The 15,255-nt window shown below is 37.2% G+C and overlaps 1 protein-coding gene across 1 annotated transcript; it reads left to right on the top strand.

The window, feature by feature from the left end:
- The first annotated feature begins 5,913 nt into the window (after nt 1-5,913).
- Nucleotides 5,914-6,702, top strand: LOC129950689 (uncharacterized). The gene has a single exon (XM_056062613.1). The coding sequence runs from the start codon at nt 5,914-5,916 to the stop codon at nt 6,700-6,702; it is 789 nt and encodes a 262-aa protein (XP_055918588.1).
- The last annotated feature ends 8,553 nt before the right edge of the window (nt 6,703-15,255 follow it).

Below are 15,255 nucleotides of genomic sequence, written 5' to 3'. Positions count from 1 at the left end.
TTGTTGGTAAATGTCCAACTGGCTGAAGTGTCATTATCGAAGTGTTGGCTTCAAGAATTCGTCGTATGTTCTTTTCTAGACTAATACTGACTGATTTGTATGAATATTTATTGTCTCCAAAAAGCAATTCGGCTGTGTGAAAATGTCACAAGTGACAGCCAACACTTTGGAGATAAAACAGATTCGTGAAGTTATAATTTCATGGAATTTATTTTATGTAAACTAAAACTTAACTTACCATAAAACAAAAATTTCAAAACGTCATTTTGTTGGTAAATGTCAGCTAGACATTAGCTGAAGTATCATTATCCAATTGGAGCCACCAAGAATTCGTCTTATGCCATTTTGTATTCTACCCTTGACAGATACCTCATTGCCAGCAAAATGCAAACCGGCCGTGCCCTCGCCCTAACTTCTCAAGAATCTAAAGTGCTATAATATTATGTATATGTATATTCTTCTACATCATACATGTATCAGCGCCACTCTAACTCAGCACTCAGCACTTTGCCTTTGCTTTGTCATATCTCCGCGCCATGCTAGTCCACTCAAAACTTATGAATATTATCGTACTTCAAACTGGGTATTTGCCTGCTAAAACTTCTGAGCACCTGGTAGTTATAAACTCGGCAACGTTGCACTAGGTAAGTGCTCAGAGTTAAAAAACACTTAAGCAACTCTTCAAAGTCCCAGTTCCCACTTGAAAGTTCAAACAAAAAAAACCTACAATGACACACCAGCAGACACCACTTCAAACCTACCAAAGCCTTTCAGTCCTCTAGTAGAACAGAGGAGAAGAGAGCTACCTTCATACCAAGAGTGTGAAGTATACGTCACATTTTTCTTGGCGCTTTTTTAGGGGGAAATGTATCAATCAATAGAACGAGAAGAGCGAGTCTCTTGTCGATGTCACTACATTCTAATTTTGCTGGTTGCCTGGTGTTAAAAAAAGTTATTTGTCTCGAACGAAAACAAATTTTGTTGTTTTAACAATTCGACTGTTGAGTTCGAGGTTTTGTCGTATGGACGATGATGGCGCGATGATGACAATTATTTTTAAGAAGTATTGGGTTCGAGTATTTGATAAACTAGAGCACAGGGATGTTATTTGAAATTGTAATTCTTATAAAAATGCACTTTTTTATTGCAGAATTTGTTTAAATGAAAAAAAATAATTTTGATGTTTGCATTCAATGAAAATACCAATGTGCGTTCATTTAAGGTGAATTACCGACTGCGTTCAGAAATAAAAGACATTAGGCATTAAAATTAACAACAAATGATTACCCTGGTCGACAATGTAGTGTATGTGGTAATCAAACTATACTTTTTGTAGGGTTTTTACTTGCTATAGTTCGAATCCTACTTCAGAATCAATCTATCACGTCAGATTCTGAGATACAGCCTTTTATAATTTAAAAATAAACCTCACATTATGCTTTTTGAGGCTATGTTAATTCGTGAAGTATTTTTTTCAATGCAATTTGTAATGGTTTTCGAAATCTCCAATCCCTTAATGAATTTGTTCAGTATCTTACTTACTTTTCAAAAAAATCATCATTAATTGTAAGCCTTCACGTGTCATATGTACATGTATCATAAAAGAACGCATTTTTGCTAGAAGGGTTCTTAATAGAAAAGCGTTTAAAAGCAATTTTTGATATTGCTACGAATTCGTAAGCTCATAACATGAAGTTTTTGGAATATATTAAAGATAATGTTGAAAACGGGTATTTCTATGTCTGCGCACATATAGCATACATCGGAGTTTGGATTTGGGATCTGCACTAAAACTAAAAAAGGTTCTAAGTTTTGATAACTCAGAACAGATATATTGCTGTCATTGAGGTTTGAAATATTTGACATTTTCTAATTCAAATAACTCAACAATAAGTAATAAGAACTGATTAATTGTTTGCTTTTATATTCTGAGATATCGGTTCTGGAATTTCAACATTGTGGGTGACTGAGGTAAAACTTTTTAGTCTAAAAAGGTATTTCTTTAAAAGAATTAAATGAATGTTTATTTCATTGTAAAGTGGAAGTACCATTTACAATGGAAAACGTCAGCCAAATGAAGCCATTTTTTCTGTCTTGAATTTAATTATTTTTTTTGTCCTTGAATTTAATTAATTGTGGTGTATTGTCATCATTCTTCACGTGCCTCTAAAGAAAAAGTCTAAGACTCACAAATCACAAGATTGGTCACCTCTTTTAGATATATATGTAACATAAAATTGGCAAAAACCTCATTTAAAAATAAGTAAGGGCCAATAAGACCGCCATCTCGAACCCAAAAACCACACAAAACATGGAAAATGTCTTTTTTGAAATGACTTATTCTAAAGCGATTGAAAAACTTGTGGAACAGCAGCTAATAATCTCAATTGTTCTTGAACCACGCGAACGGTTTTAACAGCTTAAAATTGTCTATCGATTTCACTACTCTTTAATTTTTAAAAACTGTGATTTTTAAGATTTGCAATGTATTTAAAAATAAAAATAATTTTTCAAATGTCAAAACATGACAGTTACCTAAAAAGCATCTTATTCTAACTGTCACTCTTTTTTTTCTTGAGAAACACTTTACCTAAAAAATTATTTTGTATGATAAATTAAAGAAAATCAACGATTTCTGAGCCAAGTTTTGTAACTTCACACTTGCGTTCAAGTTCATACCATTCTGTGTTCTTAAGATAATTTAGTCGAAAATCGTTTTTGATAAGTTTTGAAGTGGTTCATTTTTTGTCAAAAAAGTAGTTAGTTTAATATTTCACTATTATTTCGCACATGACATCAAATATTGAAAGCAAGTATTTGATTTTGTTCCTGAGATTTTTAAGTCGATAACTAATTTCTACCAAATACTTACCTTTATTTGTTCTCGAGATATTCCAATTCAAAAACTGTTTTACCAACCTTAAGTAGATTTTCTCTTAGATTTTTATTTCTTGTAAACAAAAAACTGTTACTTCAATATTTCTGAAAATTTTACCAGATGCCGAAAACGTTATTCTTTGATGAATACAATTGTTTATTAGTTTTGTATAATTAATTGTTAGCAAATATTCGAGGTGACAAATATTTTGTTGTGAAGCTGGAGAACATTTTAAGCTATTTTTAAGTTACATAAATATCCCAGCTTATTGGAGCAAATCCGCCGCTAACACTTATGGGGTTTTCCATTAGTAACTTCAGATTTCCTTAAAAAATGTTTTTTTTTTTATTGTGGTGCGTGGAAAACAATTGAAACTATCGAGTGCGGTAGAGATGTCAAAGTCCCAGCTTAGCATATTTTAAAAGTTGTAAAAGTATTGGTGCATTGAAGGGTAAATCTTCCGAAAAATCCGGATCTGTAGATTTGATCTTGAGTCTTGATGTTGTTTTTCCATTAGTGTTACTTCTTTTACGTAGTATCGAGTGCGGTAGAGATGTCAAATTCCCAGCTTAGCTTATTTTAAAAGTTGTAAAAGTATTGGTGCATTGAAGGGTATACGAGTATCTTCCGAAAAATCCGCATCTGTAGATTTGATATTGAATAAAAAATAAATCAATTTATTTTGGCCCATGGAATGCAAAAATAGGGAACATTTGTGTTTTGACAAATCCAGATATAGATCAAGAATAAATTGATTTATTTTACCAATGGGAAACCCTATTATAGAAAGAAATTCGATAATTTTTCTTTAAAATGCTTCCAGCCCTTGGCTTTGCAAATCTAAAGGAAATTTGAAAGTTGCGTGAGCAGTTTTTCCATTCTGTGGCAATGTTGCACAATCACAGATGACGCTACTGCTAATGCAATTTTTCCTTGCATTCTAAATTTAGCAAGCTGGACTTATCATCGTTGCTGATATTTAGGCAGTTCTTCTATTCTTTAGTGGGTTGGTTACAGATTACCTCCATACCTTATTTCCTATTAAAAGTAGGAGTTCGTCGAGAGCTATGTCACACTATCGGAAGACTTTTTAATAGTAAATAGTCATTCTGAACTTATTGAAACTGGTTCGCTTCTGTCAAAGGGTGATCTTAGCACCGAGAAACGATGTTGTTTTGAAAATAAATTCAAACAAATTGGTTGAAGTGAAAGAAGATATGAAGGAGTATTTGACAATAGACGTATAGTCATGGAATCAGAACAGAACACTTAATACCCAGTAGAGTTTCTTAACTGACTTGAGCTGTCCGGTGGTGTGCCCTCACATAAGCCAATAATAAGCGTGTCAATAATGCTTATGCGAAATTTAGATGGACCTCGATTATGTAACCATTTGAGACTTCGTGGCAAAAACCTTGGGCGAAACATTATTATTTCGAATATCTTAAACGCTGGCGTTGGAAATGGAATACATTTAGTTATTTCTCCAATCCTAATAACCACTCAAAAGGCTTCAATTTCCCATCGATGTTAGCTTAGACAGTTAATAAGATCATGGCAGCTATGTATAAGTTGCGTGTTTACTCGTGTTCAATGTCTAGAATCTATCCATTCTTTCACCTAATAAAAAACATTTAATATAGTTTATAAATTCATAATAAAACAATAAGTTAATTTTAATAAATATTTTATTTAATTAAAACTATTTGTTGATATATTTTTAGATACAATTTATTACTTTACCAATAGACAGCGGTACTTTTGGTTCCTCTTTGTTCTTTAGATTGTGTTAAGCTTACCTTATACCATTTCTGGACAAAGATGCGGTAACGGTTACTATTATTAGTTTGGGAGTTTTTTGGGGTAAGAAAATGTGTTCCTTTGTTTATATATTGCAAGTCTCTTCTGCATCTTTTGATGTTATTATTTTGTAAGACAACATTTTTTTGAAGTCTCTGATATCTCTAAAGTTTTTTAAGATACCGCCGAAGAAAAAAGGAATCCCAAATGTACGCTAACAACAATGTTCTTTTGATTGGAGATTTGAATGCCACAATTGGAAAAGAATATGGTTCCGTTAATATAGCTGAAGGAAAAGAACGCCAATCTAAGGATTGTACTAGTAATTGCAGAGGATTGAAGTTACTAGATTTGTGTAACACATTTGGACTGCGAATTCTTAATGGCACTACTTCATCAGACTACTTCATCAGACACTACTTCATTCAGTGAGTGAATGAATTGTTCATGTCAAGGATTTCAAAATTGACCTTGTTTCATATTCTGATCATCTTCCTATCACTACAACGGTACAACTGGAACAACCTTTTGATGAAGGGGTTAGGAATATGGAGTTGCTGCCAAAACTTAAATGGAGAGACTCGAATGCAGATAGGTATCGAAGACGATTGGACTTAGCACTCTCAGAGCAGCAGGTATCTGATCTAACAGGGATAAAAGACGCTATAAAAATTTCGTATCCAAGTAAAACATCCAGAAGCAATAAAATTGCTAAATCTGAATGGTTTAATAAGGAATGTGAAATGGCGAGGAAAGCATCCTTTTCATATTTAAAAGCATTCCGTGACTCAAATGAATTGCATAACAAAACTCAGTATCTTGAAGCAAACGCAAAGTACAAGTTTCTATGTAAACAAAAAAAGAGAAACATTATGAAGCAGAAGCCAGACGATTAGGAAATTGCAGGAATGGAGCAGATTTTTGGACTTTAGTGAGGAAACTTAATGGGAAGTCTTACGTAATCAATCAAGAGCTAAAACCAAATGTACTGCTAACACATTTTAAAAAGTTACTGGACGCTTCGGGAAATACTAGTTCAATTCTGTACGCTGCACCAAACAATGATAATGAAATCATTGATGGAATGTTCACATTATATGAGGTAAATGATGCGTTGAAAAGGTTAAAAGACAAAAAAGCAGCAGGATCGGATGGAATTCCCGCGGAATTGTACAAATATGGAACTCAGGATCTTATTAGTAATCTTGTAACAATCTTTAATAACATAATGGAAGATGGGTGTATCAGAATCCTTGATCTTTCCTATCTACAAAAAAGGAAGTACAACAGATCCGGCAAATTATAGGGGCATATCCTTTTTGAACGCTTCATATCAGATTTTTACAACCGTCCTGCAGCATCGTCTCAATGTATGGATCAGGAACAATAATCTAATTGGGGAGTGTCAAGCTGGTTTCAGATCAGGCTATTCTACAGTTGACCACATTTTCGTCTTGAGAAGTATTGCAGAATCATTTATGAATAAAGGAGCAAAATTATATGCATTATTTGTTGACTTTAAGTCAGCATTTGATTCGTTGTTTGCCTTCTTTATTGAAGATCTCGTAGAATGCCTACCTTGTGGTATTGAGTACGCCGGAAAAGCTATCAAAGCACTGATGCTCGCCGACGATATTGTCATTCTCGCATACTCGCCAGAATCTCTCCAATTAATGATAAACCGCTTGTGTGACTTCGGCAAAATATGGAACTTAACTGTGAATTTAGAAAAGTCAAAAGTCATGATATTCAGGAAAGGGGCCGGGCGTAACCGTAACAGTCAGAAATGGTGGTATAATGGAGAGACAATCGAAGTTGTCAACGAGTACAGGTACCTAGGGATACTAATGACTAAGAACCTGAATATGGAGAACCACTTTAAGGATAAGCTTGCAAAGGCTAAGACCGCAATCGCTGCCACGTGGAACAGGTGTTTTTCGAACAAAAATATTAGACATAGTGCCAAATTTCGAGTTTTTGAAGCAGTTTCAGAAGCCATCATGTTATATTCGGCTCAGTTGTGAGGCTACAAGCAGTATGAAACGGTGGAAAAATTTCTGAGATATTATATTAAAAGAATCTTTCATATTCCGTCCAACGCCCCGAATTATCTGGTCATGCTGGAAACTGGACTTCCACCTCTGTTTATATGGACCCTTAAGCTACATATAGATTATATTCTTAAGGCTATCAATATGTCTAATGAAAGACTTCCAAAGATAGTAGCGCTTCATATAATAAGGAGAAATACAGGCTGGATGGAAAAATGGCAGGAACTAAGTCAATGGTGCGGGATGCCACTTAACCTCAATTGCGATAACTTAAGCGAATGGAAATCAAGGCTGTACGAACTAATAGCAAATGTGGATCGTAAGTGTAGAAAAGGATATGTGATGGAAGCAACAGGCTCAGTTCATAGAACCCTATACAGCAGTTTGAACCATAATCTTAATGGAAGGAATTATTTTCGAGATGAATATAGTGTTGACGAAATATCCATGATGGGAAGATTAAGAGGTGAACTTCTTTGCCTCAACTACATGCCACATAGAGACGATCTACCGTTAATTTGTGATCTATGTAACATGCAAGAAAGAGAGGACACCTTACATTTCATAGGCCGGTGTCCGGTCTTAGCGGAAACCAGGAGATATTACCTAGGTGCCAATATCTTATCGGTTATCCAGATAATAGATCTCGTCAATGAGATGAACGTCCCAAATTTATTTAAGATATCGACAAAGAATAATAGATCAAGACTTTTAATCTTTGCGTAAAGGTAGTCATGCTAATTACAAGTTATTCAGTTCAGATATTGTTGACATAAAATTCATAGACCTTAGCAAAATCCAAAAAGTTTCAATATCCAAGATGAGTGTATTTTTCCATTTTCTTGAATACAGAATCCTTAAAACCTCCATTTTTCTTTTCAAATCTATATCTTCAGTGTCAATATTCATTAAAATACTGAAATTTAGTTTCGGAAGCGAGGCATACAAAACGGCGCTGCACAAAAGGACTAGAGCTGCTCGCCAGCTCTACGAGCAGAAGAGGAGAGAGGAACATCGGCTTCTTAGATGCAAAAAAAAAAAAGAGAGCATGAGAAGCGCGCGATCGAGGAGATAGAGGGATGTCACAACAGAAATGAGGTTCGTAAATTTTACCAAAAGGTAAAAAAAACCTCCCAAGGGTACCAAGCCACGAACCGATGCCTGTAAAGACGATCAGGGGAACATCGTAGTAGAACCGCCGTCCATGCTGAGAATATGGAAAGATCACTTCTCCAAATTATATAACGGCGATGACAAACTGAATTCCACTGTAAGAGAGATAGAACCACTCAACCTAGGGGAAGCAGATCAACAATTCCGCCTATTCCACCTTGACGAAGTGAAGATAGCTATATCTAAACTGAAGTCAAACAAAGCTGCTGGAGCTGACGGCATCGCTGCCGAACTATTCAAAGCAGCAGGCGATTACTTGGTACGGAGCATGCACCAACTCATCTGCAAAATATGGTCGGAAGAAAGCATGCCCGATGAGTGGAATCTCAGCATTGTGTGCCCGATACATATGAAAGGAGACCCTCTAAACTGCGCCAACTACAGAGGCATCAGTCTCCTTAACATTGCGTATAAGATCCTCTCTGCCGTATTATGTGAACGTCTGAAGCCATTCGTCAACAACCTGATTGGTCCTTATCAGTGTGGCTTCAGACCAGGAAAGTCCACTATATTCACACGAATTGTGCAAAACTCAACCGTCAACACTAGAGGCACAATCTTCCAAAGATCCATCCAATTACTCGGATACGCAGATGATATTGACATAATTGGAAGATCAAATCGTGATGTCAGTGCAGGGTTTTTGAGCATTGCGACGGAAGCGAAGAAGATGGGTTTAGTGGTCAATGAGGGCAAGACCAAGTATATGCTGTCATCAAAAAAGGACACTGAACGACGACGTCTTGGACAAAACGTCACCATGGACAGCTACAACTTTGAGGTAGTTAAGGACTTTGTCTACATAGGCACCGCTATTAACACAGACAACGATACCAGCGCTGAAATCAAACGAAGAATAACTCTTGCAAATCGCTGCTTCTTTGGACTTAGAAGGAAATTGGGAAGTAAAGTCCTCTCTCGAGCATCTAAAATCACCATTCTCATTTATGGCGCTGAGGCCTGGATCCTGTCAAAGAAAGATGAGAACGTCTTAGGATGCTTCGAGAGAAAAATTCTTCGGGTGATTTTTGGTCCCGTACGCATAGATGGAGAATGGAGGAGAAGATATAACGACGAACTGTACGGGCTGTACAGCGACACTGACCTAGTTAGCAGAATTAAAGTCAAACGGCTTAGATGGCTAGGTCATGTAGAATGGATGGACATCAACGCTCCAGCCCGGAAGGTCTTCGAATCCAATCCCGAGGGACGGTGCAGTAGAGGAAGACCGCGACTCAGGTGGCGCACGCAGGTGGGAGAGGACCTCAACCAACTTGGCGTGCGAAACTGGAGACAGCTAGCTAGGGACCGAGCTGGCTGGAGACGCTTGTTGGTTGAGGCCCAGGTCCGCCCCGGACTGTAGCGCCACCTTAAGTAAGTAAGTAAGTTTCAGAAGCAACAAAACCTAGAATTTACTTCCACTCAATACTAAACCTGTCATCCATTAATTTTCTAGTTCCTTTTTTCTGTTGATCATGTTTTTGAAAACACCACTTCTTCAATTATTTTCTCAATCGAAAATCAGTCCCTGGCAAGTGGTCTGGTCATTATGATCATTTTGTGAAGAAAAACATGCGCTCTCAATACCTTACCTTCATCGAGAGGAGCTAATGGGTTTTCTTGTGAGAAAAGATATCAACGTCATACTTAACAACAAACTCATGTTTTTTTTCAAAGGCCAAAAACAAAAACAAAAAGAAAAACATGATATTGGGGTTCACATTTTTAATCCACAAGTAGATTCATTGTTGCATTGATTGATATAAATAGATACGGTACATAAGAATTGTTCTTGTTTTTGTTTTTGTATTTATTGCGCAATCTCTGCATAGTAAAAGCAGACACAGTTGTTGGATATTCTCGTAGAGGATTTTTAAGTTGACAAAAATTTGGAATTCTATTTTTAAACAAATAATTTGTTAGAAAAAAATATCTTTCACCTATAAGTATATTTATATCTATAGAAGACTAATTGTTGTTGGGTGCTTTGAACACAATTAGGTGTGTGGGATTTATTTAAATAATTTCTGGTATAAATGAAAGCGGAAAAAACGATCGAAACGAAATGTTTGTTTTTGAATCAGAGGGCATTTTCGACATTTTATCGTGTGGGTATAAAAACAGGGCTGACATGTTTTGAAAACATTTATATAAATTTAATTGCACACACCGCTCAATTCGGTCACGTTTAATGAATACGAAATGATTGGTACCTTTTTTTCAGTTTTGATGTCTTACACCTACAATTTTTAGTTCAAATATGATTTCAATACTTACTTTTTATGTTTGAAAATGGAAGGTAACTAAAATAGTGGTAGTAAAATGTGATAGTGACATAAATAAATTCGAATTTTGTTTTTGAATTTTTAGTGTCAAAGGTGAAGTTGTCAACTTTCTTTTTTTGAGAGGACGATACCTTTAAGTATTAACTTACTTTGATTCAGATTGAAAAAGGTACATTGACATAGAAGACCCAACATTTTTTTCAATCTCCATTTGTTGTTTTGTTGCATTGTGCGCGGCTTCTTAAGCACCCTTCTGAAAGTATAAAAACGTTATACATAAATACATTAAAGTTGTTGTTGTAATACTTTCGCAATAGCTTTAAGACCATCAGCTTTATAAGTAGTGGATCTTGTCTCGTACATTTAAGATATTCTTCAATTAGGAATTGGTATGACTATGCAGCCGCTGATACAGCGTGTTTTTAAACGATTTCTGTTAATATTTCAACTTGAAGCCACGATCTCTAATACCAGGTGGAATTTACTATTTTTCACGAATGACTTTGTCTCCTAATTTTTGGATAGGTTTATCATTTGTTTTCTTTGAACAGCTCCATAGTTGAATGCCATAGAGTCAGAGTTCTTTCTTTAATATTCACCAAAGCATTCTTCTGTTAAGCTCTTTTATTTTGTACGTGCTCTTTCCAATCAAGCATTGCACCCAAGATGTTTGGAAGTAAGGAACCTTTGAATTTTTGGCAAAAACTGTGAAAGCGTTGATATCTACTACAATATCCTTTAAATTTATATTCTATTCCCATAAAAGGCGAATCTTCCTCACCCTCTAGCTACCGACCGATTGCATTTACGTCAATTCTTTCCAAGGTCATGGAAACGCTGATTGCACTTGATATTTCAAAAGCATTTGATAGAGTTTGGCATCAGGCTCTCTTATCGAAAATGCGTGCTTTCGGTTTTCATGAATCGCTGCCTTATTGGATTAGTAATAACCTTTTGGATCGTTCAATACAAGTAGTATTGGATGGATTCAAATCTGAAAACCATAAAATAAATGTTGGTGTGCCCCAGGGCTTTGTTTTATCTCCAACACTCTTTCTCATTTTTATTAATGATCTTCTGTCTGCAAACATCTAATCCAATACATTGTTTCGCTGACGATGGTACTTTTAGTTTTTATATTCGTTTTCAGACTCACATCCCTCTTTTTCGGTTGTGGAACTGCAATGACAAAATATGATAAGCCCATTAAATTCCGACCTAAACAGCAGAGTGGAATTTAATGCTTCGAAAACGCAATATATAAATAAATAAATACTTAAGCCTCTTGGATAGTATTGAACGTAGAACATTTAAATTGATAATGATAATATCATCATAAGTTCATTTACTTCGCTTGAACATCGTCGTAAGGTCTCTTGTCTGACCCTTTTTTACCGTTATTTTAAAGGCTTATGCTCTAGTGAAATTGCCAGTTGCATTCCTCCCCTTAAATAGTTCAACAGTAATAATCGCACTTCTAGGAATGCTCATCTGTATACCCTCGAGCCCAACTTCGGTCGTACTGTCAAATACAGAGATTAGTTTTTTAGCCGTACTACGCGAATGTGGAATGCCTTACCACATTCTGTCTTTCCTAGTCATTGCAATATTCAGGAATTCAGAACCAATGTAATCGAAAATTTTTACGAATGCTGGGTGAGAAGTTCCTTATGCAGTTTGTATTCAAGTCCAAAGTGCTTCAGGAACATCTAAGAATAAGGCCGAACATACTTTTTTTTCCAATTCCCTTTTCCACCACATCCACCAATCCAAACTGATGGTTCGGAATTAGTCTTCTTGCTTCTATTGATTTGCTGAGCTTTTGAAGAGTAGTTCTTCGAAAATGTTTGCCATGATTGTATGAACGTTATTGGTCTGTAAGATGGTACTTCTGTTGGTGGCTTACCTTGTTAAGGTATAATAATGAATTTTGGAATTTTCCAATGATATGGTAAATATCTTAGTTAAGGGGCCTTACGCCTTATTATAAATAGGAGTGTTTTTGAAAACTTGAGCAGTGAAGTAATAAGATCTTACCCTGGTAGATTCCTATTAGATAACTTTTTGTTGACCCATGTCTCTGATTTTGTTTTTAATTAAAGTCTCACTAGACTCGTGAAGACTGAGTAATGACGTAATACTTCTTAAAAATTACATACGATCAGTATGCAATCGGTCCAGATTTTCTGTATACGATGGCAACGAGATTCGAAGCATCTCAATTCCTCCCTCATTTTGATTGTGACTGACTTCAACTTGTGCATTCAGTCTCTGCTTATCGGAATTAACAATTGTCTTGAGATTCAATAATTCTGTCTCACAACTGCTCAGAGTCTCACAAGTGGAAGAAATCTTCGATTTAGTCCTATCCAATTCGGCCATAATCTCTTCGGCTCTATTGATGATACATTTGGGTGATAAGTGATTAGGGTCACATGCGTCCATGGAAAAGCATGAACTTAGTTCTTTTTGGCTCTCTTCCTGAGCTAGGCTCGACTCGAGCTTATTTATTTTGCATATTAGCTCAGTGTTTCTCACATTGAATTGTATTGATTGTACTGTTGCAGCGCGATTGAATACTGTGTTCATGGTTTTCGGCAGCTTGTAAACGACTCTGAAGAGATCCACTCAAAGCTGATTGGCGGGCTGCCTGAGCCCTAAGGGATTCACGTTCTGATTCTTTGGAAACTTAGGCACTTTTTGATTCAGCAAGCTACAAAGTTATGAATGAATTTTAATATTATAATTTTATTTCAATATTTTTGAGTAAACTTCATTACCTCGATCACGTTTACAGCAAATCGCAGCTAACTCACTCCGTAAAGTTGTTGCCAGATTTAAGTGATTTCACACGTGATCAAGAGCTGCAGGAACACTTGCATAATTCGTATCAATCTAAAATAAATGACAAATTGATAATTCTTAATGATAGAAGATAAAAATTGGAATACGGAATTTTCTACTGAATATTTTTTTTTAAATTTTACTAAATCAACTTTGCTCCCCATCCTTGGAGTTATACTTACGATCTGGCCCTCCAAGTTGGGGGTTGTGCCGTCGGGGTGACTTTCTGGCCACGTAAAAGCTTTCATAGTTACGAAGACGGATTTACTGTTGACAACCTACGCAAATGAATTCAGGACAACGAACTTCGGATATGCACGTGGAATGTTAGGTCCCTTAAAAGACCACGTGTGGCCAAGGAATTAGCGGAGGCCCTAGACCGCATTAAAGCAGACATCACCGCCATCCAGGAAATACGATGGGATGGGCCGGGCAAACAGAGGATGAAAAACTGCGATATTTAATATGGTGACTGCTACCACGAAAACCAACAGCGCTTATTTAGATGCGGCTTCGTCATTGGAGCCAGACTTGAGCAAGAAGTTCTGAGCTATAGGTGAGCCTCATGACCATACGCATCAAGGCTAAATTCGGCAACATTAGTCTGATATGCACGCACCCCCCCACAGAAGAGAAAGACGACAACACCAAATATATGTTCTTCGAGCTCTTAGACAAAACATATGAGCAGTGTCCTAGCTACGATATTAAAATAGTACTGGGCGATTTTAATGCCAAGCTAAAAGCAGCACCCTGCACGACAACACTTCGGAATACGCATTCAGACTCATAGATTTTGCTGTGGGGCGAAACGTCATGGTAGCTTGTACGCGTTTTCCACACCTCCAACGTAAAACAGGGAGTTGCTGGGAGAAGGTACAACGTCGAACGGCTTCAATCGCAAGAGATCGCCAAATCCTTTGCCGACCGAGTTACAAGTAATCTCTCTCGAAGTTCTGTGCCGCCAACACAATGTATCGAAAACCAGTAGCAAAATTGCCAAGATACAATCAGAGAAGCTGCCTCTGATGTGCTGGGTTTCAAGCAGCCACCAACAAGTAACCCCTGGTTTGATGAAGAATGTAGGCAGGCAAATGCAGCCAAACAACAGGCACGCAAAGCAATGCTGCATAAAAGGACGAGAGCTTCTATCTATTACCAAAAGAGGCGAGAGGAACGCCGACTTCTCAGAAGGAAAAAAAGAGCATGAGAAGCGTGCGGTCGAAGATGTTGAGAGGTTTAAAGGCAGAAGTGAAGTTTGAAAGTTTTATGAACAGGTGAAACGAAATTCACAGGTACATAAACCTGAACCGAAGGCTTCAAAGATGAAAGTGGAAACATCATAGTGGAACCGCAGTCAATGCTGAGGATAATAGAAGGACCACTTCTGCAGACTGTATAACGGCGACGACGAACTGAAATCGACAAGCTGATGCGCTGTCATGCGATTTTTTACTTGAAAGAATAGAGCAGTGCTCCCACGTCAACTCTAGAGGCACTATCTTTCAAAAGTCTATCCAATTACTAGCATATGCTGATGACATTGACATAATCGGAAGAACTCAGAGGTAGAGCCGGCAAAAATGGGTTTAACGGTTAATGAGGGCAAAACAAAGTACATGCTGTCGTCAAGAAAAGACATACAACACCGTCTTGGTCAAATCGTCACCATCGACAGACGTAACATTGAAGCAGTCAAGGACTTCGTCTGCCTAGGCTCCGCTGTAAACGCAGAAAACAACACCAGGGCTGAGATCAAACGCAGAATAACTCTTGCTAATCGCTGTTTCTTTAAACGAAAAAAGCAATTGAGTGGTAAAGTCCTATCTCGAGGGACCAAAGAGTTACTATATAAGACCCTTATCATCCCCGACCTGCTATACGGTGCAGAAGCATGGACTATGACAAAAGCGGATGAAAGCACCTTGGGTCGGTTCGAGAGAAAAGTTCTTCGTGTGGTTTACGGTCCCGTATGCATCGAAGGAGGTGAAGATGGAACGACGAGCTGTACGGGCTGTACAGCGAGGTAGACTTAGCCAGAAGGGTAAAAGTCAAACGACTAAGATGGCTGGGGCACGTAGAGCGCATGGAAACCAATGCTCCGGGCCGGAAAGTCTTCGAATCCACACCCACAGGACAGCGCAGTAGAGGAAGACCGAGGATCAGGTGGCGCGCACAAGTGGAAGGTGACCTCACCCAACTTGGAACGCAAAATTGGAGACAT

Source organism: Eupeodes corollae, chromosome 3 (genome assembly GCF_945859685.1).
Source record: "Eupeodes corollae chromosome 3, idEupCoro1.1, whole genome shotgun sequence".
Classification (NCBI taxonomy): domain Eukaryota; kingdom Metazoa; phylum Arthropoda; class Insecta; order Diptera; family Syrphidae; genus Eupeodes; species Eupeodes corollae.
Note: the sequence above shows the minus strand (reverse complement) of the source record. Positions and strands in the feature narration are given on the sequence as shown.